At 43.2% G+C, this 24,670-nt stretch overlaps 1 protein-coding gene across 4 annotated transcripts in view; it reads left to right on the top strand.

Moving 5' to 3' along the window:
* The first annotated feature begins 6,173 nt into the window (after positions 1-6,173).
* adcy2b (adenylate cyclase 2b (brain)) overlaps positions 6,174-24,670 on the top strand; it is a 44,839-nt gene continuing 26,342 nt past the window's right edge. Inside the window, exons 1-5 of one of the 4 annotated variants that reach the window (XM_035635031.2) lie at positions 6,175-6,954; positions 13,757-13,954; positions 18,878-19,039; positions 19,998-20,147; positions 24,618-24,670. The exon at positions 24,618-24,670 is cut by the window's right edge and continues 96 nt beyond it. In XM_035635031.2, the coding sequence (XP_035490924.2) occupies positions 6,691-6,954; positions 13,757-13,954; positions 18,878-19,039; positions 19,998-20,147; positions 24,618-24,670 (827 nt within the window). In that variant the 5' untranslated portion in view covers positions 6,175-6,690. Of the gene's footprint in view, positions 6,955-13,756; positions 13,955-18,877; positions 19,040-19,997; positions 20,148-24,617 lie in introns of all 4 variants that reach the window. The other 3 variants (XM_035635032.2, XM_035635034.2, XM_035635033.2) reach the window with 3 other exon arrangements.

Below are 24,670 nucleotides of genomic sequence, written 5' to 3'. Positions count from 1 at the left end.
TGTTGAGGCCACTCTTCCTCAATGTGCTCTCATTCTGTCACCGCCGTTAGCACCGTGTGTGTGTGTGTGTGTGTGTGTGGGTAGCAGGTGGTCAGCACAGCCACACCTGTTGTTAATGTGATGGAGAATAAGAGCTTATAGAGAATATTCTATTTATAGCGAAATGAACACACACACAAACAGTAGATGATGAATGAGATGTGGTGTCATAGTATATTGTCTATCACCGTCTGTGTCTTGCACATGAGCTCGCGTTGATGTCGTTGATATCCCTTTCAGTGTGCGCGTTTCACTTCAACGAACGTGTCTGTACCGTGTGGTGGTAAAGAATGGGATTCCCCAAAAAATTAGACTAACATTGCTCAAGGGCTCATTAAAACATTTATCACACAAGTTGAATAAAGGATTTCGGCTCACAGTTCAAGCTGTTCAAGCTGTTCAAGCTCCTAAACTGTCATGAGGGATGAGTGTGTGTGAGTGTGTGTGTGTGTGTGTGTGTGTGTGTGCGTGTGCATGCATGTGCATCCAATGAGATTAGCTCAGTTCATTAACCTTGTCTTTGTTGTGCCAAGGCAGACCTAATTAGATTACATTACACACTTATTCTAGACAATCACGCCAGAAGCATATGATATGCTGCAATATATATGTGGACGCGCGCACACGCACGCACGCACACACAAACACACACACTGCAGATTAAGACCTCATCACACATTCGTCAAGTGTCTCTGTTACCGCCAGTGGGCAGATTTGATGTGACAATGAAGCACTGATTCACACCAGTTTCTACAGGGGCAAAAAAAACATCTGGGCGGGCGCAGACTCACAGTCACAAGAGGAAGAGTGAGCAACACTGACACTGGCTGCAAATACATCGCACTTCAATACCACACAACTATCAGCTTATCAAGGGTAAATGTGGGAGATTATGATGCGTGACTCCTGGCGTCAATCCTCCCTTCTCTCTCACTGCAGTTGTTCCTTTTACTAAAATAAATATTTGGGCTATACTACTATTCCGGACGGCCTGTTTTTTTTTGTTTTTTTTACATTCAGGGGGTTATTGACACTGAGAACTTGACCCTCATGTTGAACTTGTGTTGATCCAATACAGGAGCAGCTGGCCTTAATACATTAAATAAATTAAAATATCATAACCACAATGTACACACATTTCAGAGAGAATTGTGAGAAATTCTACATTATTGATTAAAACTGCTGCAGATCTTTACTTTACTTTTACTTTGACTCACTGAGATCATTCAAAGAGAAATGAGGCCCACTTCATTCCCCCAGCCTCGGCCAGAGTGAGTGGGAAATGAGAAACACTAAGAATTCAGAATTTACTTTATGTGAACAATATGTTCATGATTTAAATCACAATTATGCAATCCAGATAACTTTCTTTCCGGGTTTTCAAAGCAAAATTGGATTTGATCACCCTGATCCAGATACAAACTTTTCAGGATGACCAAATGCGGATTACCAGCGATCTCAATGGAACTGCACATCACACGGGGGGCTGCTAGGTATGTAAACAACTACAGGCAGAATAGCCAGTGGAGTCACACAAACTTTATTTATTTAAAGAATCAGAAATACAATGTCTTTAAAATGATCAGATCTCTCATCTGACCACAAGAAATAAATACAAAAGTATATACATTATTCATTTAACTGTTGAAGACTCAGACAAACCTCCTGCTTTTTCTCAGAAACAGGGACTGACTGGACATGCAATAAGGGATGCAATTGTTAAAAACTATTTTTTATTGTGTGATTGTAATGAATAAAAAGTCATACATGAAAGTTTAAATTGAATACATTTTGTTTGATATTGACTGTTTGAAGGATCATTTCAAGGGAGCAAAATCCTTTAGTGTAACTTTACTGCACCAAAAGCCACATTTCTAATTAATCTACCCTATCACTGTAATGGTTATCATTCAGGTTCAAAATATGAATAGATGTAAATATACTACATGACATAAATGTTTATTTGACCAATTTCAAAGACACATGGCATTTTTATTCCTGAAATCCAGTCTGAATCCACCCTTCTCAGAATAATCCAGATTTTTATTAGATCAAAGTTATCCAAATCCCACCAAAAAGTTTTGAACAACGCAAACTGAAGGTCTGATCCTGATTAAAACCAAGATTGGATTACGCGATCTAAGGCTAATCCATAATCCATTTTCTAGTTCTGAACACCCCATTTTCGAGATCTGATCCAATCCATTATCCAAAATCCAGTTGGAGAACCATTGAACAACTGGGCCCTGATTTGAAATAGTCGGCCATTTTCTCAAAAATGCACTTCCTGCCCAGCAGCAAAATGAAAGAGCTGCGGGCAACGGCCCCCTGGTGGACAGATAGGAAACAAAGGACCTGGATGTGTTTCTAAGGAACTGAATAAGACCAGGACTAAAATCCAACGTTAGTGCTCCATTCGCCATCGACTCAAGATAAATGTTAACGTTTCTGCATGTTGTTAGCTGATATGTTAGCACTGTAGCTGTAGCCCAAACCCCCACACGTACAGTCCAGTACCAAAACTATAAACCTACTGCGACGTCAGTGTCTACTTATATAAAGTGGCCACACACTGACGCTGTAATCGCATACTGCGTTGGCAGTAAACGGGAAGCGAGTGTTAGCATACAAGTGGGCTAATGTGTGCTGTGGGGAGAACAAAATGCAGCGAAGCGTGTTCATACAGTAAAACTGACACCAACATGCTCACTGTGCGATGCTAAGGTTGCGCCGCGGTAACATTCAGAAACTCAACAGGAGAGGAACGAAAAGAAAAAAAAATCGAATGTTTGTCCTCAGTTTCTGTTTCTGACAATTAGTCTTTTCATCTTCCTCCACCTGGGTGTAGCTCCTCCATTTCTTCTGAGCGTTGCATTGTGCGGCTAAGCACCAATTTGCAGTGGCTTAAAAAAATTATTAAATCAAATATTTGCCATTTCTTTTGTGTAGCTAACTGTTGAAACTTCAAAGAGCTTTGGGCCATAAAAAGGAAATGTGTCAGTACTGTATCATTTTTCATTATTCATCCTGACCACTGTGAAGACATGTCCAGGGTAAGGTATGTGTCAGTCAGCCCAGAGCCGTCTACTGAGAGTCGCTACAACGGAAGTCCAACATGCAGACTTCAGATAGTTCTCGGAAGTTCCTGGCGCGCAATTCTAATCCATTATACTGCGATTTTTGGTAATAAGTAGTTGTTGAGGAATTTTCATCTACCCCCCCTGAGAAACTCTTAAGACGAGTCTTCTCAGGCACCAAGCAAGCTGATCTTATCTGTGGCAAGCCGAAACAATCGTTGAGCAGCTGATGTCTCACTTGAGGTGTCATAGTCGAGGGGAGATGACGACATTACTCCGAGCTGAATACAACTACAGAGACCGGAGATGGGCAGACTGTCTTGGGACGCCGAACACTGTGAACCTGTCGATCTGTGTAGTGAACCGGAAGTCTCCTCAGTATTAGGCTCTTATAATAAATACTTCTGCTTAAGACATCCACGGTTTCCGTCCTCCTGAATCAGCATCCACTCCATCAACTATTCCATTTCAGCTGGCTTCACGAACAATACTCAAGTTTTATTCCCTAATTGCCTTGCCTAGTCTGTGTTTGACGGAATCATAAATTACCTGAAAAAATGGCTACAGATAGAGCAAGTCTGAATTGGCCTGTGACAAATAAAATGAAGATGTATAAACTAAGTTCATTAAAGGAGTTGGAATTAAATAAAGTTTCAAGTTTGAGCTGAAAGACGACATTTAGTAGTTTAATCCCATTGCGATTGAACTTTGTGGAGATGGTGTGCTCTGGCAGTGGTATAGTGTGGCTGCAAAGGCCCACTCTTTGAGAGAGTTGCTTTAGTCACTCACATTCATATACATTCATACACTGTCAGAAGAGCCAACAACTTAGGGTTAAGTATCTTGCCCAAGGACACATCGGCATGTCCAACCACCGACCCCCACAAAAAGCTGTTAGTAATAATAATAAGAACAAATTTCATTTATAGAGCACTTTTCATTGCTAAAAGCAATCTCAAAGTGTCATACATGTCACTAATCAGATTTTTACAACTTGTCTCACTGTTGCATACCAGGATTTTCAAGAAGACCCTCGAAAGCGGGTATAGAAGCAACAGCTTGATTATAATTAAAAGGTAATGATCTGCCCTCTGGACCATCAATGTACCATTTCTTTCATGTTCTCAACTGCATCATGTTCAATCAATCAGAATGCGGAAACACAAACACTGTAAATCGCTGCCTGACAGAATTTGTGTTGCCATGCTAGTTGGGCTGGAGGAATGACAATTAATTGTTCGACTGATCAATGCTAGGGGTGTAAGGATTCTGAAACCGGGGACCGAACTAGCAATACAAACGATCCTGTATCACAATGCAGGACAACGGAGCACTGATACCCAAACTCCTGCCACCAATGCCGTCGGAATCGAACCGTGGCTCAGAAATCGAGGTCCGAAACCCCGTGTGGAGTTGGAAAATCATTACACTCCGAATGGATCGCCATGAAATTGTGTCCAAGACTTTATGGTCCCCCAGAGGATGAAAACATTATTACAACATTAATTTACTTTCTGGAGTAGAATAGAATAGTTTTTTTGATGAAATGTCTCAACAAAAATGTCATGGATTGTCTGGAAATTTTCTACAGCCATTCAAGGTCTTCAGAGAAAGAATCCCAATGACTTTGTAAAATTCTTGTTGTGCCACGGGCAAGTAAAATCAAAATATCTCTTGGTTTACCTGGACAGAGCGGATCAAAAGTTGGTACTGGGGTCATTCATGTCCTCTGCAGGATGACTCGCAATGACGTTCATGATTCTCAGATTTTTCATCCAGCACCATCTTTAAATAAGACTTTAATGTTTGATTAAAAAACATACCTGCTTGTAAAATGTTGGTGCTTTGGGACAGAAAGCCATTTCATCATCTGTCCTTTGTAAAGCCCATGGTTTCTTAAAATAACTATTGTATTTATCAGTATCTGCCTTTACCTACAGATTCTCTCTCTCTCTCTCTCTCTCTCTCTCTGGTTAGGGTGCTGAACAGGAATTATGTGGGTCCAACACGCTGAAGTGGCAGGGCCATTTTCACACTTCACAGAGCACCACGTGCAGCAAGGCAAGAGAAGGGAGCCCTCCTCGGCAGAACAGTAGCTGAAATGAAAGAGAGCCAATCTGCTGGGAGGAGGAAAGGAATATTGGGATTTTGGCTCATCAGATCTTATTTTACTCCCACCACACACACACACACACACACACACACACACACACACACACACACACACACACACACTTCTCAACTTTCACTCAATACCGGCTCTGTCTTCCCTCTCCTTCCCCCTGTTTGAAGCACACATCTCTCTTCCTCCCACACACACTCTCTCTGTCTCCTGAGGTTTTTTTCCTGACTTTGTCTCTTCTTCCTCTTCCTTCCTGTCCTTACGACCTCTGTGTGTGTTTTTCTTACCCGTCTTTTTATCTTGTCGCCTGGCTGCTGGATGCCATTTTCCCTCCATGCTCTGCTGCTCTTCTTGGTATATTACAGCTGTTACAACCCCTCTCCCTCACTCACCTGCTCTGCTTTTCACACACACACGCACACACACACACACACACACACACACACACACACACACACACATACTGACAAACATGCACACACACGTCAAACACATACTCACAAACACACAGTTCACTTTTTTCTTTACCTCGCAAACACGCGCATGCACGCAGGCACACACACACACACACACACAGGCACACGCACACACACATTCTGACAAACACACAATTCACTTTTTTCTCTACCTCGCACAAACGCACACACATGCACACACACACAAACACACACACACACACACACACATACACACATGCATACTGACAAACACAGTTCACTTTTTTCTTTACCTCGCAAATACGTACACACACACACACACACACACACACACACACACACACATGTACCAGTTCTCTCCACATAAACTACAGTCATCTCACACATGTCACCATTCACATAATTACACTTGTTCTAATAGCACACACACTTTTAACAACTAGCTCCTCCAGCACACACATTGGTACACACCCTCTCTCCTCTTGCTCCCTTTTCCTCCCTCCCAGTTCTACACATTCTCTCTCTCTCTCTCTCAGTCCTCATCTGCGCCTCGGCGGAGTAACATGTTGCGTTGTCGCAGCTACAGTGCTGAGCAGTAAGCAGAGGCTGCCTGCTCTCTGCCCGGCTGGCCAAACATAAAGAGCAAACCAGAAGGAGAAGCAAGACGAAGGGAACCGAAGTCTCGTCTCTCGTCTTCAGCGTCCGACCACCTTCTCTGGAAGGGGGAGGGAGAGGAGGTGTAGGAGAAAGAGGAAGACCTGATCGGTGCTCACACTGGCCAAAGCAGGAGGAGCAACAGAGGATGCAGAGAAAGCTGGAGGAGCTGAAAAGTTGGCTCTCCTTCACTCAGCCGACCATCCATCCCCCACAGTCGACCAAACTTTTTTAAAAGAAGAAGTGGAGAAGGAGGAGGACTTTTGAGGGTGAGGGAGGAAGGGCAGCGAAAGTATCTCGCCCTGGTCATTTTTTTCTGGTCAGCAGGAAAGCGGGGCCATCCTTCCAGAGGCAGCTACCCATGTGGCAGGAGGCTCTGTGGACCCGCGGACGCTACCTGCTGGAGAAGAGCGATGGGGGCGAGGGTGCAGAGGGGCCCGAGGGCCTCGGGGACGGGTGCCCGGGGTTCCAGGGTGACATGTGCGTGGAGGGCGAGAAGCCCCAGGACTGGCTGTACGAGTCCTACTACAGAATGAGCCAGCAGCATCCGCTGATCGTGTTCCTGCTGCTGATCGTCATGGGAACCTGCTTCTCACTGCTGGCGGTGTTCTTCGCTTCGGGACTGGTGAGCGTGTGTGTGTGTGTGTGTGTGTGTGTGTGTTAGAGTAGTTTGATATTAGATTTAAACGCCACACACCATTGTCAATAGACAGGAAATGTTTTGATTGAATTTAATGATAATGGAAACAAACATCTTAATTTGTCACCATTACATGTTTTGCTCTCGTCATCAGAAAATCACTTGGGTTTTTGTAGTAAGTAATAGAACTTGGAAATTAAGGGCCTTTCGACATGTCAAGTTAGTATATATATGTATATATATATACATATATATACTATAAATATACTTATTTGCTATCTTGTGGAGAGTTAGAGCGAAGAATTTCAGGGTGGGCCAATCAGATGCAGGGTGGGGCGGGTCTTCTTCATGGTATATACTGTGTGTGGAGAGATTGTCTCCCAGTTAACTGATCGCAGATGGTGTGTCTTTTAAATGATATACCAAATATAAGAGTAAAAATGACACATCAGCGTTATCGCTGTTTTACCAGGGCTGTTATCCTACTGGACTGGACCAGAAGCAAGTCAATTGTTGTGTTCACACTAAAACAATGAGATGGGAGGTGATGGGAGGCTGACAATAAAGTTAGCTGTTTCCTCCAGTTTCCAGTGTTTGTGCTAGACCGAGCTGACCAGCTCTCGGCTCCATGAGATCGGTGGCACTCCTCCCACCTTGCTGCTGCTGGCAAGAAAGCAAAAACGTTTATTTCCCTAAAATGCTGAAACAGTCCTCTAACATGAGCTGTGACGTCCAGTGTGCGAAAGGGGTGACACCTATGGAAATGACACACGAACACATCGTGCTAATGCGCATTCAGTTTGATCCACACATCATTAACATTGTTTTAATGAAGATATTCTAGCGTGTCACTTTCTTGCTTTCATGACTTTATTGTGGCCTCCCACACAAAAGCTTCATTTGCCACATTCCGGCTGGCGCGTCACTCTGGTACGCAACCAGAATGGAGATTTATTTTTAGAATGGACCATACTGACTATGCGTGTTTATTTTAATTTCCTGTTACGCTACAAGCTTTACTGTACATAAACTATTATCAGGTATCAGATAGAAGTCAGGAACACAGAGGAGGGTCAGAATAAGAGAAGACTTTTGGTTGCAGCACGAGACAGAGAGAGACAGGCAGGCCAAAGTGCATGTGTATGATTATATGTGACAACAAAAGATTCTGTGGAGCAGCACTTAAAACTGAAACACCGGCTTTGCAGAGTGGATCAGGCGGGACCAGAGTTTAATTTCGCAGCCGTGTGGGTGTCGGTGCTTTGTTCAAGTGAAAAGTGTTGTTTTGGCCACAAACTCTCAAGCCGCAAAACACGAGCCATTGTTTCTCAAGTGTTGCTTTTGTGTTTTTTTATGAAATAGCCGCACAAAAGGAAGCCCACTCATTGCCGCGGTTGTTGTTGTTTCAGCGCGATTGTTCTGCTGCTCCGCGTTCAGGGCGAGCCGTGGACTTTCTCTGCGTGCGTCATGTGCTCTCAAAGTAGCGCCTGGAGGCCGCCACCGAAAGACCTGTTCCATTGAATTGAACGCCATCATAGGGTCATTCTGGAGCCTCCCTCTGAAATCGATCCCTTTACTTATGTTTAAGACAAATCAATACATCTTATTGCCCCCAGTGGTCGTTTTAATTCTCCAGGTTCTGCTCTTCCTCTGGAGCCGTACACTTCACAGGTTAAATCACAATCTCCACTAATAATTTGCCATTATTCACAATATCATTCAATCTTTTTTCCCCCCAATTTGTTTCTATTAAATAACAGACAGGGTTGTCTGTAGCCGTGGAGAGGTCATTCAGCGAGGCGCCTGTATTTATTACTGGAAGTAGGAGAATGCCAGGAGGAATAAATAGCGGGTCGGTTTGGAGCAGGGGGCTGGGCGGCAGAGGGAGGGGAGGATGTTGTTGTAAGTGTTCCGTCTTTATCAGTGAGCCGACAGAAACTCAACCAAAGCAGCACTAATGCTCCCAAAATGACTGCACACTTTAATCTCCTCCCACAGATCAGCACCGGAGTGGGTGGATGTGGTTTTTTTTAAAGACAAAGCAGGCTCCACCCATACCGTGCCAGATAAATGTGTGTGTGCTTGGGTGGGTTGAAATGTACATGTGTATGCTTGCATGTGTGTTCATTTTTGTGATGTGTGTGTGTGTGTGTGTGTGTGTGTGTGTGTGTGTGTGTGTGTGTGTGTGTGTGTGTGTGTGTGTGTGTTGTGTGGGTGTGTTTATCTGAGGAAGTCTCTCATTTCCTTTGTCGGGTTATCTGGGTTAATTTTTTGGGGAAGATAATTCTCCTTGTTCTTATTTGCTGTATTGATTAGAATGTGTGTGTGTGTGTGTGTGTGTGTGTGTGTGTGTGTGTGTATAGGTATGCATAGGTATCAGTGTGTGTGTGTGTGTGTGTGTGTGTGTTAGTGTGTGTATGTGTGTGTGTGTGTGCGTGTGTGTATAGGTATGCATACGTATCAGTGTGTGTGTGCGCGTGTGTGTATAGGTGTGCAAAGGTGTGTGTGTGTGTTCTTGTGTGTGTGTGTGTGTGTGTGTGTGTGTGTGTGTGTGCATGCCCTAACGTGTGTGAGTCTATGGAGACCCAGCAATTACACGGCAGTATTTTAACCAAACGACTTTTAAAACACAATTTGACAGTTTAATAGAGATCAATATTACATCTGCTAATGGAACATTGGAAATCTCTAAACAGCTCCCATTATTTTCTTGATTTACGTCATTGATTACATCAGTATTGTTTCTTACTGACCAAAGTAGGGTTTTTTTTCAGTTCATGTTTCCGGCCGTTTATAATCAGCCATTACATATTTTCTGCCTTTGCTCTTTCAGAATTTGTTGATATTATATTTATAGCATCATCAAGCATTGATTTATTTCCCATGTCGTCGAGAGTTTGAAGTATACCGGGCAGTGAGAGCAGAGTGTTTGTGAAATGATGGATCACCAATCCGTTAGTTGGGGGCAGGAGTGGATGTGGTGAAATTGATGCCATGACATCACTGACTGAGGTGTGGTCAGAGCTGCAGTGATACAGGACCTCATACAAAAATTCTGAGAATATTCTTTAACGATAACACACACAAAAACACATTACATTTTCATATTTTTCTTGAAATATATATATAAAAAAAGAATCAAAGTAAATACAACAACTTTGTATTGACCGGATGCATGTGACAAAGCCTTGGTCTCCTTCGGTGATATTGCATTTGGTTTTGAACGATACCTCCCACACGCAGTCACAGCTCATGCCAGTGTTCTAATTCATCCGGAAAATAACAGATTAAAGAACCGCTCCTTAGTTTTATTGCACTTCCATGAGGTTGATTAGGACTACATAAGAATCTATTGGTGAACAATAAATAGATGCTCTGCAACCATTGACCTGTCGTAGGAAAGTCTGTTCATGCCCGTCTACACTTCAAGTGGAGCACTTGAGGGGTTTGTGATTGTTGGTGATTTTCTCACCAGGCTGAGAGCAGATTGAAGAAATCAGACGGGATAAATATTCAACAGGTACCAAAACATGGAAAGTGCATAGTCTGTCATGATTTCAACACACAGCCCAGTTCCACATCTCCTCCTCTACCCACTGTAGGACACAATGCGTTTGGTGTATTTGTTTCGCTGCTGCTCTTTTTTGGATGCTGCGGCTGCTGCCGCCCCCCCCCCCCCCCCCCTTTTCCTCCCAGTATAATAGCTGGATAAGCCAGACTGGGTTAAAAAAGGAAATAATTGTTCTGGGTGACAATGCAGTATATCATAGCAGGCAGGCACAGCTCCCTCCCTCTATGCCATGTCGAGGGAAATGGCTTTAAATGGAATCAAAAGGGTTTTAACGGGATTAGATGGCCTATATCAGAAATGTGCAAAGTGTGGATGCTTCTTTTTTTTTCCCTTTCCACAAGTAGGTGAAAGAGCGCAGCCCCCCCCCCAACCAAACTTTCTGTGTGTTTGTACGAATAGGTTTGGATGCCAAAGGGTAGGTCTCTGTCACGGAGGTACTCTCTGGAGTTTGCGGTCTTATTTACATCTTCATTGGGATTCAATCAGTGCTTCAGGCCCGGCGTCAGCAACCAGATCCCGTGGGATCTCCCCGCCAGACCCTGACTCATACCACCTCTGCTACATCATGCAGGTGCATTAACACAAAAGCAAAATACTCTTTCGCTGCATGTGCTCAGGCCAAATAGCTTCTGCTATTCTCAGCAGGCGGCTCTAATCAATAAACCGTCAAACCAGCCACAGATTTAAGGTTGAGCCTGTGGCATCTTTTCATTCTGTTCCCAAAAAAAGGCTGCTGTGGGGAAATTTTGTGTTAAGTGAATCAAACACATTTCTATGCCCACACACCGAACTTAATTTTACAGTAAAATCTGTGACATCTAAATCGTACGGCGGCTTGCTAATTCAACATTTACAGCTGCTGGACCTGTCACTGCACTCATGACTCTTGAATAACTTAAAATGCTTTACGTTGGCGTCGGGTGGGATCAAGTCAGTAAATGTGTGCTGTGTCTGTGGAAGCTGCATGGGTGTCTACAGTCCTGTCTCTGACGAATGATGGGGACTGGTCCATAATTTAACACCTGCTGGATAGGGCAATAGGACCAAGTGTGTTAAGGTGTTTTTTTGACACTAAATACGAACACAGGCTCGGAGACAAAAGGGTTTTTTAAATGTTTATTATTAAATATTGCAAAAGGTAGAAACTGACCTGGTAGGCAAACTGGGTTTCACACTGTGGTCTGAATAACAGACATGGACAGACAGAGGCTCTGAGATCTGGACGTTTCCAGGTAGTGGAGCGGGGCAGGCGGGCAAACGAGACAGGCAAAGGTTTCAAACCAGGAGAACAGAACAGACGGAGACCGGGCAGTTCATTGTTAGCAGCTGAGTGATTAACCTGAGGCACAGTGCAACTGGCAAACAGGTAACTCGTACGTTACAAGCAGAGAGGCTAAGGTGCTACTACAAACTTAAACGAATTGATGATTTGGTGGAGGGCTGCATGGTGGTGTGGTGGTAAGCACTGTGTTGAGTTTGCATGTTTTCCCCGATTATACGTGGGTTCTCGCCGGCTTCCTCCCACAGTCCAAAGACGTGCAGATTGGGGTCAGGTTCATTAATGTAGATACTGACCATAGGTGTCAAAGTGAGAGCGAATGGTTGATTGACTCTGTCTGTTGGCCCTGTGACACGTTGGCGAACCCGTCCAGGGTGAACCTTGCCTATCGCCATATTTTGGACATGTTTAGGACACATGCAGATACAGAGGTTATGGACAGGTAAAAAGTATGAAGACATTAAGCGGAACTGAAAGGTGCTGCAGTCTTCTTCGGTTACCACCAGTGATTTATCACAAAAATACAGATGAGTCTGAGTAACATAAATCCTACCAGATAAATGAAAAAACGTTGACATTTTGCCGTCTTTCTATATTGAAGAACCATCTATCCTTCAATGAAAGTGTGATGGTAATGATAGTGAGAATGATTGAGATACACTTTGAGCAGTAAAAAAGTCATTTTGTCTTCAATGGAGTCATGGAGAACATTCTGATAGCGGTGTGAAATCATTTGCACTTGATGTGGAAAGTTTCAGGGCAGATAATGGCATCAAGATATGACAATATGTTTAAAGGTGGCATAGTATGCTCATATTCAGGTTCATACTTTTAATTTGACCGCTCTAATGTTCAGAAAAGGAATCAGTGTTTTCATACTGTCCATTCCTGCTGCTCCTCTTTTCACCCTCTGTCTAAAACACCTGGATCTATTTTAGCCCCGCCTCCCGGTTAATCCCAGTCTGCTGTGATTGGCCAGCTGGCCCAGTCTGTTGTGATTGGTCAACTGCTTTCAAATTGTGTCGGAAATGCCACGCCCCTTCACCAGAGAAGTGGAGATTTTCAGATTGAGGTGAAAATCTCAATCCAAAAGAGTCCAACTGTGACATCACAGTAGGAGAGAAATCTGAACCACTTGTTCAGAGCCAGACTCTAGGGTTTGGCAAGCTCACAAAAAACAACAGGGTGGTCTTTTTTCACAGTTCGTGGGCTGGCATGCTCCACAGATACACACATTTATGTGCGCACACAATGAAAAAGTGATTTTTGCACTATATGTCACATTTAAAAAACAACCTGAACAGGATTTTAAGAAAAGAAAGTAAGCGTGTTAAGATGGACAGTTTGGTGCAGTGTACTCTACATCCACCTGGGTGTACACATGACAGAGAGTGAAGAAAGCTTTCTGCTGTAGAGGATGACAAGTTGGGTGAGGGAGGTCTAGTCAAAGTCAAAGAGGCAGAGAGAGTGTATATGGCTAAGCGCGCGTGTGCGTGTGCATGCGCTAACAGCTTCTAAATGCTGACTTTGACAGTGTGAGGGCAGAAGTGATGTTGTAGCACATTCTGTGGGCTCAGACTGTCTGTCTGCCGATCTCTGTGCCGTCTGGTCGTCTCTTTATGTCCCATCCATCCATCTGAGGACGTCATGTCCTCATTAGGGCACAGTTATAGGGATAGTTCTCCTAAAGTATGCTCAAGCATTTATTATTGTGACGTCGTATGTTGGGTTTAAGGTCAAAGTATTTTAGGACTCATTGACATGTGTCTTTACAACTCTCTGCTAGCATTATCCATGGCTTTTAAGATTTGCTTCAGAGTTTCCACCAGTTTTAATACGAACTGTATGCGTGTGAATGAGTTTCCAGAGTGGGGAGTTGTCTGAGTCGACCGAGCCTGCAACTGCATACACCAATAACCGTCTCCCCCTCTCTCCAGAAAACAGAGGACCACTTGACGTTCCTGATCACTGTTCCAGCCGCTCTCTTCCTCTTCCTGTCCATCTTCATCCTCGTCTGCATTGAGTCGGTCTTCAAGCGGATGCTCCGCCTCTTCTCTCTCCTCATATGGGCCTGTCTGGTCACCATGGGTTACCTGTTCATGTTCTCAGGAGGGATACTCAGTCCGTGGGACCAGGTAGATAAACGAGTGTGTTTGTGTCATGTGTGTTCATCTGGATGTGCGTGTGTGTGTTTGTGTGTGTGTATGTGTGTGTGTGTGTTTAGAAGTGCATGCAGGTGGGTCAGTGCCCTTGCTTATGGGTTGGTGGAAAACAGTGACTGACCCTTGAATGTCTCATGTAGACATGTTGTCCAATCATGTAGAAGTGTCTTAAATATTCACATGATGTACTGTACATGATGCCATGATATCATAAAAGGAAATTATATTATATTTTCTAAACTGTGGCTGAAGCTACATGTCCCTGGTGAAAAGTCAGCAACCACAAGTTGATTATTCATGTAGAAGACATGAAAATGAAGAAACAGCATTGATCTTGCATTGCAGTTTAGGTCTTGTTAGCTATGGTATTATATAGTAGGATAACACAGTTATTTCTTTTCCCACATTTTGCAGCTTAGGTTCAGTACTTTAACAAACAAGACAGTTTAGATTTGTGCTTCTATGTTTTTATTCTCAAATAGTTTGTTTTACTTAAATTGTGCAAGAGAGAAAGCTTTGGATGAGGACTTATCACTGTTTGGTGAACGGATAACAAATTTGGCTGAGTTGTGAGTGTAAACTTCTCCAGAGAGCCCAAAAGTAACCCAATATGAATACCATATTTGTGTATGACAACTTTCTTTTCCTCCCGCCACACTCTCCCCATTTGGCAGACAGAAACCCGCTGGACTACAAAGCTGCAGATAGTATCCTGTTCATTTCCTCAGTGCCTCTCCAAACAGTAACAGCGTGTATAGTGCAGGACCTGCACGAGGTTACCTACTGAAAACAGTAGAGAGGGTAAAAAAATACTACAACACCAGATATTATTTATCTTTTCAAATAGTCAGTAAGAGAAGCCATTGTCTGGCCACTTACTCCTCCAAATGAACCTTGTGAGGCAGCTTGATTTCTCCCCAGCAATAATCCATGTCACTCGGCTCCAATTTATGCGCTTGTGGCCAAACTACAGTGGATCCGGACCAACCGGCACCCAGTAAGGGACGAACGTGGGTGTGACCACAGCTACTTCGTGGTTTGATAACTTAAAGAGGTTAGAGTACATGTTGCTTTAGCGTCAGTCATAAATTAAAACTGGAGAGTATTGCTTCTTTGAGAGGAGAGCAAAAAAAAGCACATACACGGAAAAGTTGTTATAATTTTTCTCTCCTCTGGTTTCAGCAATGGTTATAGACACTGATAGACACGTTTCATCCAATCAACTCCTAAATATTTTTTGACAGCGCCTGCCCTCTTCCAAACAGTCCCCAAAGAAGCCTTCCCAGATGTGCAATGTGTAGCACATCCAGATGTGGCGGGGTTTGCGGCCTATACTGCAGCCAGCCGCCGGGGGTTTGATCAATTTGTTTTGACTTCACTTTTTGGGAGTTGTCATGTCATCCATTTTTATAAACAGTGAGGAAAAAGTTTGCTCTGCACTGTCCGTCTGCTCCGATTGATAAGCGTCCTGGTGGTTGGACTGGACGTCCCAAACTGGTCCATAAATGGATGATTTTCATTCCTTGTTTTTTTGTCAGCTGCTGAAGATAGTGAAATGATCTTTGATGTAGGCAGCTTAAATATAATCCCCCGATTGTGCACGCTAATTGATCATAAAGAGAAAAAAGTTCTAGGTCAAGGTATTGCTCCTGATGCAGGCACCGAAATCTTTACACATGAGTTCCCATTTCATTTTAAGGGGAAGATATGTTTTAAGGTTAGGGTAAGGCAAGCAGTAGTAAAGGTTAGAGTAAATCTCCAGCACATTAATCTAAGTCAATGTATGTCCTCTGACGCCGCGGACACACGACTATGCACAGGTGAGAATTGTATAGTGAACGTTACGTGTTGGAGGTGAGAAGCTCAGCAGACAGACACATCGGTTTTCAGTGCCAGGCTCCTTCTCTCTCTGTCTCAGGAATCCTATTTTCTCATGCTAACGCCCTGTCTCCCCCAATTCATCAAATCCCATTTTTCTCTCTCCCCAGCCTCTCCACCTGCCTTCTCCTCTCCTGTGAAGCCCCCCCCCCCCATTCTTCCCTACCTCACCATGCCCACATTTCCTCTCTTCCCCTTCACTCCTTCTCTGCCTCCCCGGGGCTGGAGATATTTTTACCATCAGCCACCTGTGAGAGCGTAATCATTCTGCATTATTAATAATTGGTGGGAATCCTTAGGCACCTCTCCATTCAATTCAATTTCGATTCAGAGGGCTATGATTCCATTATAAAACAATTATCGATGCATCAAAAACAAATTCTATACATGATTTTTTTTTTAAATCATTTATCTTTTGTTTTGATCAATAATGAAAAATAAACAGATACATTTCTTTCCATTATTAATAAAGAAACACTTCTCTTCCAACAAAATCCTCCTGTTATGGGCAATGAGCATAGAATCCCTGAGACAAAAAAACAAACCTACATTTACTTAGCTGGTGGAAGCTGAACATTAAGAGCACGCCCGTTCAGCCATAAGTTGCGTCTAAATGTTGAAAAATGAGTTTAAAATTCAGATTATTAATTTTATCTGCATCGAGACTAATCTTTTGAAACACAATCGCGATGCATCTAAGAATCGATCATTTCTCCCATCCCTATTATTAATCATTCTGTTCTGCTTTCATGACGCTCCCATCAATTTGTCTATCTATCTATCTATCTGTCTGTCCGTCCATCCGTCCATCCATCCATCCCCCTTCCTATTACAGGCCAAAAAAGAAGTTTGTGGGATGGCAGAAATCAGGTGAAGAGAAAAACAATTGGATGTGCAGTCCGCTCTCGGTGGGTTGGATTGATTGGGTTTACTGAGAACACAGCATGTCTGATGGAGCACAAAGGGCTGATGACAGTGAAAGCCCAAAAGGAGAGAGCAGAGGAAGGGAGAGACATACTTTCAACCCCTCATGCTCGCCTGCTCACGCACAAATATCTAGCCCACAAACGGTCCACAAGCTGTGTCTGACACCACATAGCTGCATTACCCAAATAGTCTGGGCTGTGTTTGAATCCGGTGAAGGCCACGGCCCTCTCCAGAAAAGAGATTGATCACGGCAGCCACACCTGGCATCCGAGAATCAATACGCAGCCTGAACACTGACCTGTGTGTGAACGTGTCGTACGCATGTGCGTTGCCACATACTTGCAAAAAAACGTACGTGAATGCTTGCATTCAAACACGCTTCCGAGCTGCTAACGCTCATCAATTCTTCAGTGAGCAGAAAGCAAAACCTTTTTGATGTGTGTATTCAACCATGCCTACCTGTGCATTTGTGTGTGTGTGTGTGTGTGTGTTTGCGTGTGTTTCCTTTTGTCCGAAAAACAGGGATGTGGTGCACTCTGAGCAAAAGAAAGAAAGCAAGAAATCGAAGGAACTAAAGTGAGATGATAGCTGCAGCTCCCATCTCGAGGTGTTTTGAAGGGGGTATTAGGATTCAGGCCGGAGTGCTGTGGAGATGGAGTGTGTCTGGCTGCCTGTGTCGCAGACAGAAGCAGGTGACACACCTGAAATTGGACTGCCATTCTCAATTCCTACAGCCATCCAAACAGACCAGATGTCACGTTCTCCGAGTGCCCTGCCCCCTCTGCTTTTGTCAGAGGTGGGAGTTCGGGGTCACTGCGAAATACACAGGATCGAAGAAACACCCCGTCTGCTCTGACGTCAGCATCCTTCCCTACGTTGTTTCCCGTAGAAAGAAAAAATCTGAGCCTACACATATATCTTTGCCATGCATCACCATGAAAATGTTTTTTATGATGTTGATAGCATGAATCAGCATGTTAAGACAAGAGTGAGAAATATAGGACAAAAGTTATTTAAATTCTGGATTTCTGATAACACAAGAGACATATTTAGGTCCTAGTGACAGCGAGAATCGGAATTTTGTTTTCAGGGAGAAGGGGTTGCTGCGAGCCGTAAGTCTCGGTGCGTTCCTGTTTGCGGATGATCTCTCTGAACCCGATGGACACAGGAAACAAACAGACAGACCGGAAGGTCAGAGTTCATCTGGTGTCCTAGTTGAAACCATGACCCAGTCGCACTGATCGCCACCGCAGCCACCATAACAGGAAGGGGTGGACCGACAGCAGGGGGAAGTGGACAGGGACGAAGCAGGAGGTGGAGGCACCGGTTATCAATGAAGAGCACGGAGGAAACACACATCTAAGAAACACACACAAGTGCACAACATACCCAGATCAACAGTCAAATCAGATGTAAAGGCAGAGTGACAGACTGATGGGAACCTGGAAAAAGACAGGAAACATGCAGGAAACTCTTTTAAACCTTTTGTGATGCTCTGGTTGTGTCATATCTGGTCTTATGGGCAGTTAATCACATGGTTGTTGTTGTTTTTTGGTAAAATTAAGTGAGCAGCCCTCCCATTTCTAATAATTTCTCATAGGATCAGCAGTTCATCATTGGATCTTTTTGTGATGAAAAGTGGGCAGCCAGTCTCAACTGTGCTGTATTTAGAAGAAAAAAAATCAGTCAGAGAGGGAAGATACAGAGCATAAATCTCTGGTGGGAAATAATTTGCAGGCATTCATATGGTCTATTGCGCACTGCTGTGGTAATTTTTGGCACTTCTGCAGCACTTGTATGACTATAAGCACAGTATTTGGTTGACTTGAGATTTTAAATTAGGTAATATCAGGGTATAAATTTACCATTCACTATGCTTACAGTTTTCTTAAATCTGATAAATAACTGAAGCATGCTGGAATTGGAAAGTTGGCCTTTTATTTCTCTCACAGTACTTACATGTATTAAAAACGTTGTTTGGTCAGACCATGGAAAAGCAAGAAAATATTGAGAGCTTTGAACAGATCTGGTTTATCTAGGGACAAATGTTCCCCTCCAGCTGAAGAAATCTTCCTGTTTCCCCATTCCCAGGTGTCTTTCTTCCTGTTCATCGTGTTCGTCGTCTACACCATGCTGCCCTTCTCCATGAGAGGGGCCATAATCGCCAGCGGCGTCACCTGTCTGTCGCACACTGTCACCCTCAGCATCTGTCTGGCCAACACAGTCCCACATCTGGAGCCGCTGGTCTGGCAGGTAAGTCGGATCGGTTTCAAGCGCAAACCTTTGAACATACAAGTCAAAAATTCTGCTTGAGATGAAGAGGCTATGACTCTGTCTGCTGCGGGTTTGCAGTTTCCTGAGGGGCGTTGATGAATGCTTCACTGCACTATTTGCTGCAGCACAGGGGTTGGTGTCCAAATGAAATTGTTATGGTGGTTCCATGTGCAATTAAAAATGATGAGGTACAACATTTTTACAAGGTCTGGGTTATAAAACAGTGAACGTGTCCTGTGTCACCGAGGCACAGCACATTCAGCGAAGCCTCCCGAGTCAAATGAACTGCCGCTTTAATGTACTCGGGGAACAGCTCTTAAAACACCGGCTCTAACTGAACGGACCCTTGACGCGGTAACACAAAAGGTCTCACCGCACAACGGAAACCTCGAGCTCGACCTTCTGTTAACACAACAAGCGACAAACTGCGCTGACCACTCACATACAGTCAGAGTCAAATCCGTAAGTTTCAACAAAAATACACACACACACACACACACATACAGATTGACTCTTCTAATCAACCATAAAAGTAAAAACACTGATAACACTTTAATGACAATAGTCTCTCTCTCTCTCTTGCTCTCTCCCTCTCTTTCTCACACGTACTGTACACGGTGGAAAAGCACACCTACAATTAAACATGCTTGAAGACACTCTTTGCTCTTGGATACAGCACCAAGGACAACCCATTGATATGCATGGCCACATTTTAAAGAGCGCGAGGTTGACATAGTGGTGTAACCACAGTCGAAGTGTGTGCTCCGGCCTTGTTATACAAGGTAATGATATGTGCTGAGTGGAAGGAGGTTGATAGTGGGGAAATTAAACGTTCAGGCATCTGGAATGTGTGTCACCTCCCATCATTATTCTAATGCCTTATTCTGTGTGTGTGCGCGTGTTTGTGTGTGTGTGTGTGTGTGTGTGTGTGTGGCAGATCTTAGCCAACGTGATAATCTTCACCTGTGGCAACCTGGCCGGGGCGTACCACAAGCATTTGATGGACCTGGCTCTCAAACAGACCTACCAAGACACCTGCAACTGCATCAAGTCTCCCATCAAGCTGGAGTTTGAGAAGCACCAACAGGTACATATTAACATTCACGGTGAGGATGGAAATAATATGTGAGTGACGTCTAATGTGACTTTCTGTCATCAGAATCATGACTAAAATGTATTAATCGATTAATAATCGACTACTAAATGAATCGCCAACTTTTAATCGGTTCAAGTAGTTTTTGTGAAAAAAAACTTCTTTTAAATTAACTGCTATTTAAATATTAATAATTTGGGGTTTTCTTTGAACCTCTATGACATTAAACTAAATATATTTTGTGTGTGAGTGGACAAAACAAAACATCATCTTGAGATTTGGGAGACACGATCACCAGTTTTTTTTTACCATTTTATGACTTCATATTGACCAAACAGCTAATGGATTAATCGAGAAAAGAATCGATAGTTGTAGCTCTACTAAAATGTTCAAATACAAGACTGCAATGTTACTAATAATCTGTCTAATCTAATATTTTACTTTGCCTATTTCTAGTACCTAAATCTTTAGTGTTTAAGTAACATCAGTACCACTAATCAACTTTTTCAGTCCGGCAGTGTAAATGTTGCTCTCTGACTCCACCACTACATTTTAGACAGAAATATCTCAGCAACTTTTGGATGCAGTTCCATGAATTTTTTTTTTCACAGACATTTATGATTCACAGAGTATGAAGTCTAATGATCCTCCAACCTCTTCTCTTGTGTAACCACGAGGTTTGCATTTTTTTTTAGTTCAGAGTGACATGACTCAACAACTATTGGATGGTTTGCTTTTAGACCTGGTACAGATATTCACGATGAATTCTGAATTCTCTGACTTCTCATCGAGAACTATTATCAGGTCAAATTTGAGGGTTTTTTTCCAAATACAAATCCCTGCAAAACTAATGGCATTTACAGCCCCAGCCGTACTTTGTGTGTAATGCTAAACCGACAATGTTGGTGAGCTAAAATGCTAAACTAATATGGTGAGCGTGGTGTTGTACCTTCTAAACATCAGCACATGGTAACTGTTCTTGAGAACATGTTAGCATGCAGACATTAACATTTAACTCAAAGCAACACTGTGCCTTAGTGCATCCACACAGAGCTGCTAGCATGGCCACAGTCTCTGCTTTGTTTGTATAAAATGTTAAAGGTGACATATTATGCTCATATTCAGGTTCATACTTTAATTTGGGTTACCACTTGAAAGGGTTTTCATGCTCTAATGTTCAGAAAAGACATCAGTGTTCCCATACTGTCCATTCCTGCAGCTCCTCTTTTAACCCTCTGTCTAAAACGCCTGGATTTATTTTAGCTCCTCCTCCCGATAAACCCCAGTCTGCTCTGATTGGCCAGCTGGCCCAGTCTGTTGTAATTGGTCAACCGGTTTTAACATGTTTTTCGAAAATGTCACACCCCTTCAAAAAAAAAGCTGTCTTTTGACACAGTTTGTGGGCTGGCAGGCTCCACATATAGACACATTTATGTGCACAAACGCTGGGAAAGTGATTTTTTGCATAATATGACACCTTAAATAGTGTGCTTTATTCACTGGGCCTGACATGTTTCCCTGCCCTTTTGGTGACACTTGCAGTTGTTGGTGCTCTGCGAGTGAAGCTCATTCCGTCACCTTCACTTTTGCTCTGTACAAGATCAAAACTCAGCTTGTGTCTGAAGATGTGAAGCCTGTGGTTAAGCTGCTCGTGCGTAGCTGTGGACTCTTGACTCCTTTTGCTCCTCTCTCTAACTCGTATACTCGATAAGAGCCCGAACGACATCCAAACTAATTCTCGTTTTATTGCCCAAATATTTCACTGCTAAGTTTTGTCAGGGATGAGGAGTTTGTAACTCGATCGTGTCTAAAGAGGCATTATGCAGTGATATTTGCTTGACATTAAAATCTTTGCCCTGACATGGGCAAGCCATTCTTTCCAACTAAGGAAATTACACATACAATTACAATTAATAGCTGGTGGTCCTCATAGGACAGATTTATGATTATTATTTTGGTATAGTATACTATTGTAGTATTTCCTCACAAATGGTGAAATGCATAATTTATTATTAATGTGTAATTGTTAGATGCATGTCTTTGAAGAAATATTACAAATAATAGCCCTGGACCCAGACGATTTCACGGAGCTCATGCCGGTCCAATCACAACTGATTATCTGATAACGGGCGGGGTTTATAACGTATCGCGGAGAGAAGTGACATTTGTAAACAGCCAAGGCTGCCGCGGATGAACCACAAAAGTCCCCGTTATTTTCAAATCTCTCACTCAAAAACGGCAACACTTATTCACAGACATTGTGGAATCATCATCGCAGACATCTCCTCTCTCCTCTGGTCTGTTGATATTTATGCGTCGCTCAACAGACGTCACACACATGCCTAACAAAATGACACTAAATCCCAGTCAATAGCTGATTACAGATCACTTAAGTTCATTAATGAAACACATGGTGAATGAAGCTACATCTCTCCAGGCTGTTATACTCCTTATGCATGCTCACAGTAGAGTGTTCATACTGCTTCACTGCTGAATAAGTAAATAAGTGCGGTTGGTGTTTCTATTTTTAGTGTGCCCCCCCCTACCCCCTCTCTCTCTACTTAATTTGCTGCTGTGTTTTAGGAAATGAGCCTGTGGTGTGTGAACAGTGTAATGACCCTCTCTGCTGTTAGCTGCATTTATGAGTCACACCCCCTCAGGCAGCTATTCACTCTCTCTAACATGCACACACACACACACACACACCCACACTGAAGCCCACACACTCACGCACGCACATGCACACTACAATCACCCTCCAACAGCTCTCCGTCCAATGTGCGCTGTGCTAAATTAAAGCAAAAACCCACAACATGCATGGTTACACAACCGTTAAGGGTGATGGATCTCGCACCTCGGGTTCTTTGCTCTTTCTTCCCAGATTACTGACTATTCTGTGCAATGACATGTCTTGTAAAAATGTCCTGCGCGGCTACTCGTGAAGTTGACAGTAGAGAACATGGCAGCTTTCTAAAGCCTCAATAACTTACATCAAACTCTTGAAGATGAAGCATCTTCGGGTCAAACAGCCAAAGCATCTTTGTAGAGCCACAATATTGCAACAACAATGCCGCCTCCAAATCCTTTAATCCATCCACTGAAGTAGATGTGGTAAAGAGAAACTGTGTTTCAGCCACAAGACATGATGTACTTATTGGGTACGGGACATTCCTGTACTGTTGATGTGTCACAGTGTTCACAAACCGCTCATCCTACCACCTGGTTCACATGTTTATTTTTCAACTGAAATGTTTGCAGCTTGCTTCTGCTGGTGGTTTCAACACATTAATGAATCGACTTATAATTAACAGATCCATCTCACAATCGATGTTTTCTTTCATTTTCACCTTAATCTCGTAATCTAATATCCAAGTTGAAAACAATGGGCAATAAACAAAAGATCAGCTTTATTGCTTTCCTCTGCCATGCTGCATATGTGAAAATGAAGACATTCTCTGTGCCTCGCTCGCCTCCTGTGCTCAGTGCTGGAAAATGAGCTCCAATGAACCGTCATTAAGGGGATGGGGGGTAAGGGGGTGGGGGTTGTCTATTTCGGATGTTAAATATTAGCTGTGGATGACGATGGCTATTTCTATATGGCGTATTTGTGAAGAAGAATAGAACAGAACAGAATGCAACACAATAGAACAGCTTGGAACGGAACAAATCGGTACGGAGCAGAACAGAACAGCATTCAATAGAAAATACTAGATTTGAACAGAACAGAACAGAGCAGCACACAATAGAAGTGGTTAGCACTGTCGCCTCACAGCAAGTAAGTTCTTGGTTCGAATCCCAGTTCGGACTAACCAACCAACCAGAGCCTTCCTATGTGGAGGCTCTAATTTGGGTGTGAGTGTGAATGGTTGTTTGTCTTTGTATGTTGGATCTCTGATGCGCTGGCGGCCTGTCCAGGGTGAGCCCCGCCTTTTGCCCAATGTCAGCTGGGATTGGCTCCAGCCTATACCCACCCCCTGACCCGCGCTATAGATAATGGATGAATGGATGAAAGGAGCAAAAAGAAACAAGATTATTGATCATAACCCAGAAGAATTGATCATAACCCAGAAGAATAAGATCAATAAGATGTGCTCAATCGACCATAGATCTATGTATAGAATTTTGATCCAACTAATAATAACTTTACAGCCGTGTTTTTTGTTGACTCATAATGTACCAACATGTTCTATGGCCTGAAAAAAAAGACATACAAAAGCCAAACAGTCTGCAGGTTTAGCAACGTCTCTGTCTGAAATAACCAGTGTTTCTGCAAAATGAAATATGGCTACTGCACTATCCTGTGATTAATGTGTGTCAATAACGTTGTGTGTCAACAACTTTGACTAACCAGTTTATGAACCATAACCAAACATATTTATATCTTCTCATTATGTCAAACAGTACTTGCTGCACTCTTGCCTTGTGTGTCTTGTCATCCCTGCCTTGGCCTCTGTCTGTCTCCAGGAGCGTTTACTCTTATCCTTACTGCCGGCTCACATAGCCAGAGTGATGAAGGC

This window comes from Scophthalmus maximus, chromosome 5, assembly GCF_022379125.1.
Source record: "Scophthalmus maximus strain ysfricsl-2021 chromosome 5, ASM2237912v1, whole genome shotgun sequence".
NCBI classification, from domain to species: Eukaryota; Metazoa; Chordata; class Actinopteri; order Pleuronectiformes; family Scophthalmidae; genus Scophthalmus; species Scophthalmus maximus.
The sequence above is the reverse complement of the archived record's forward strand: the minus strand, read 5'-3'. Positions and strand labels throughout refer to the sequence as shown.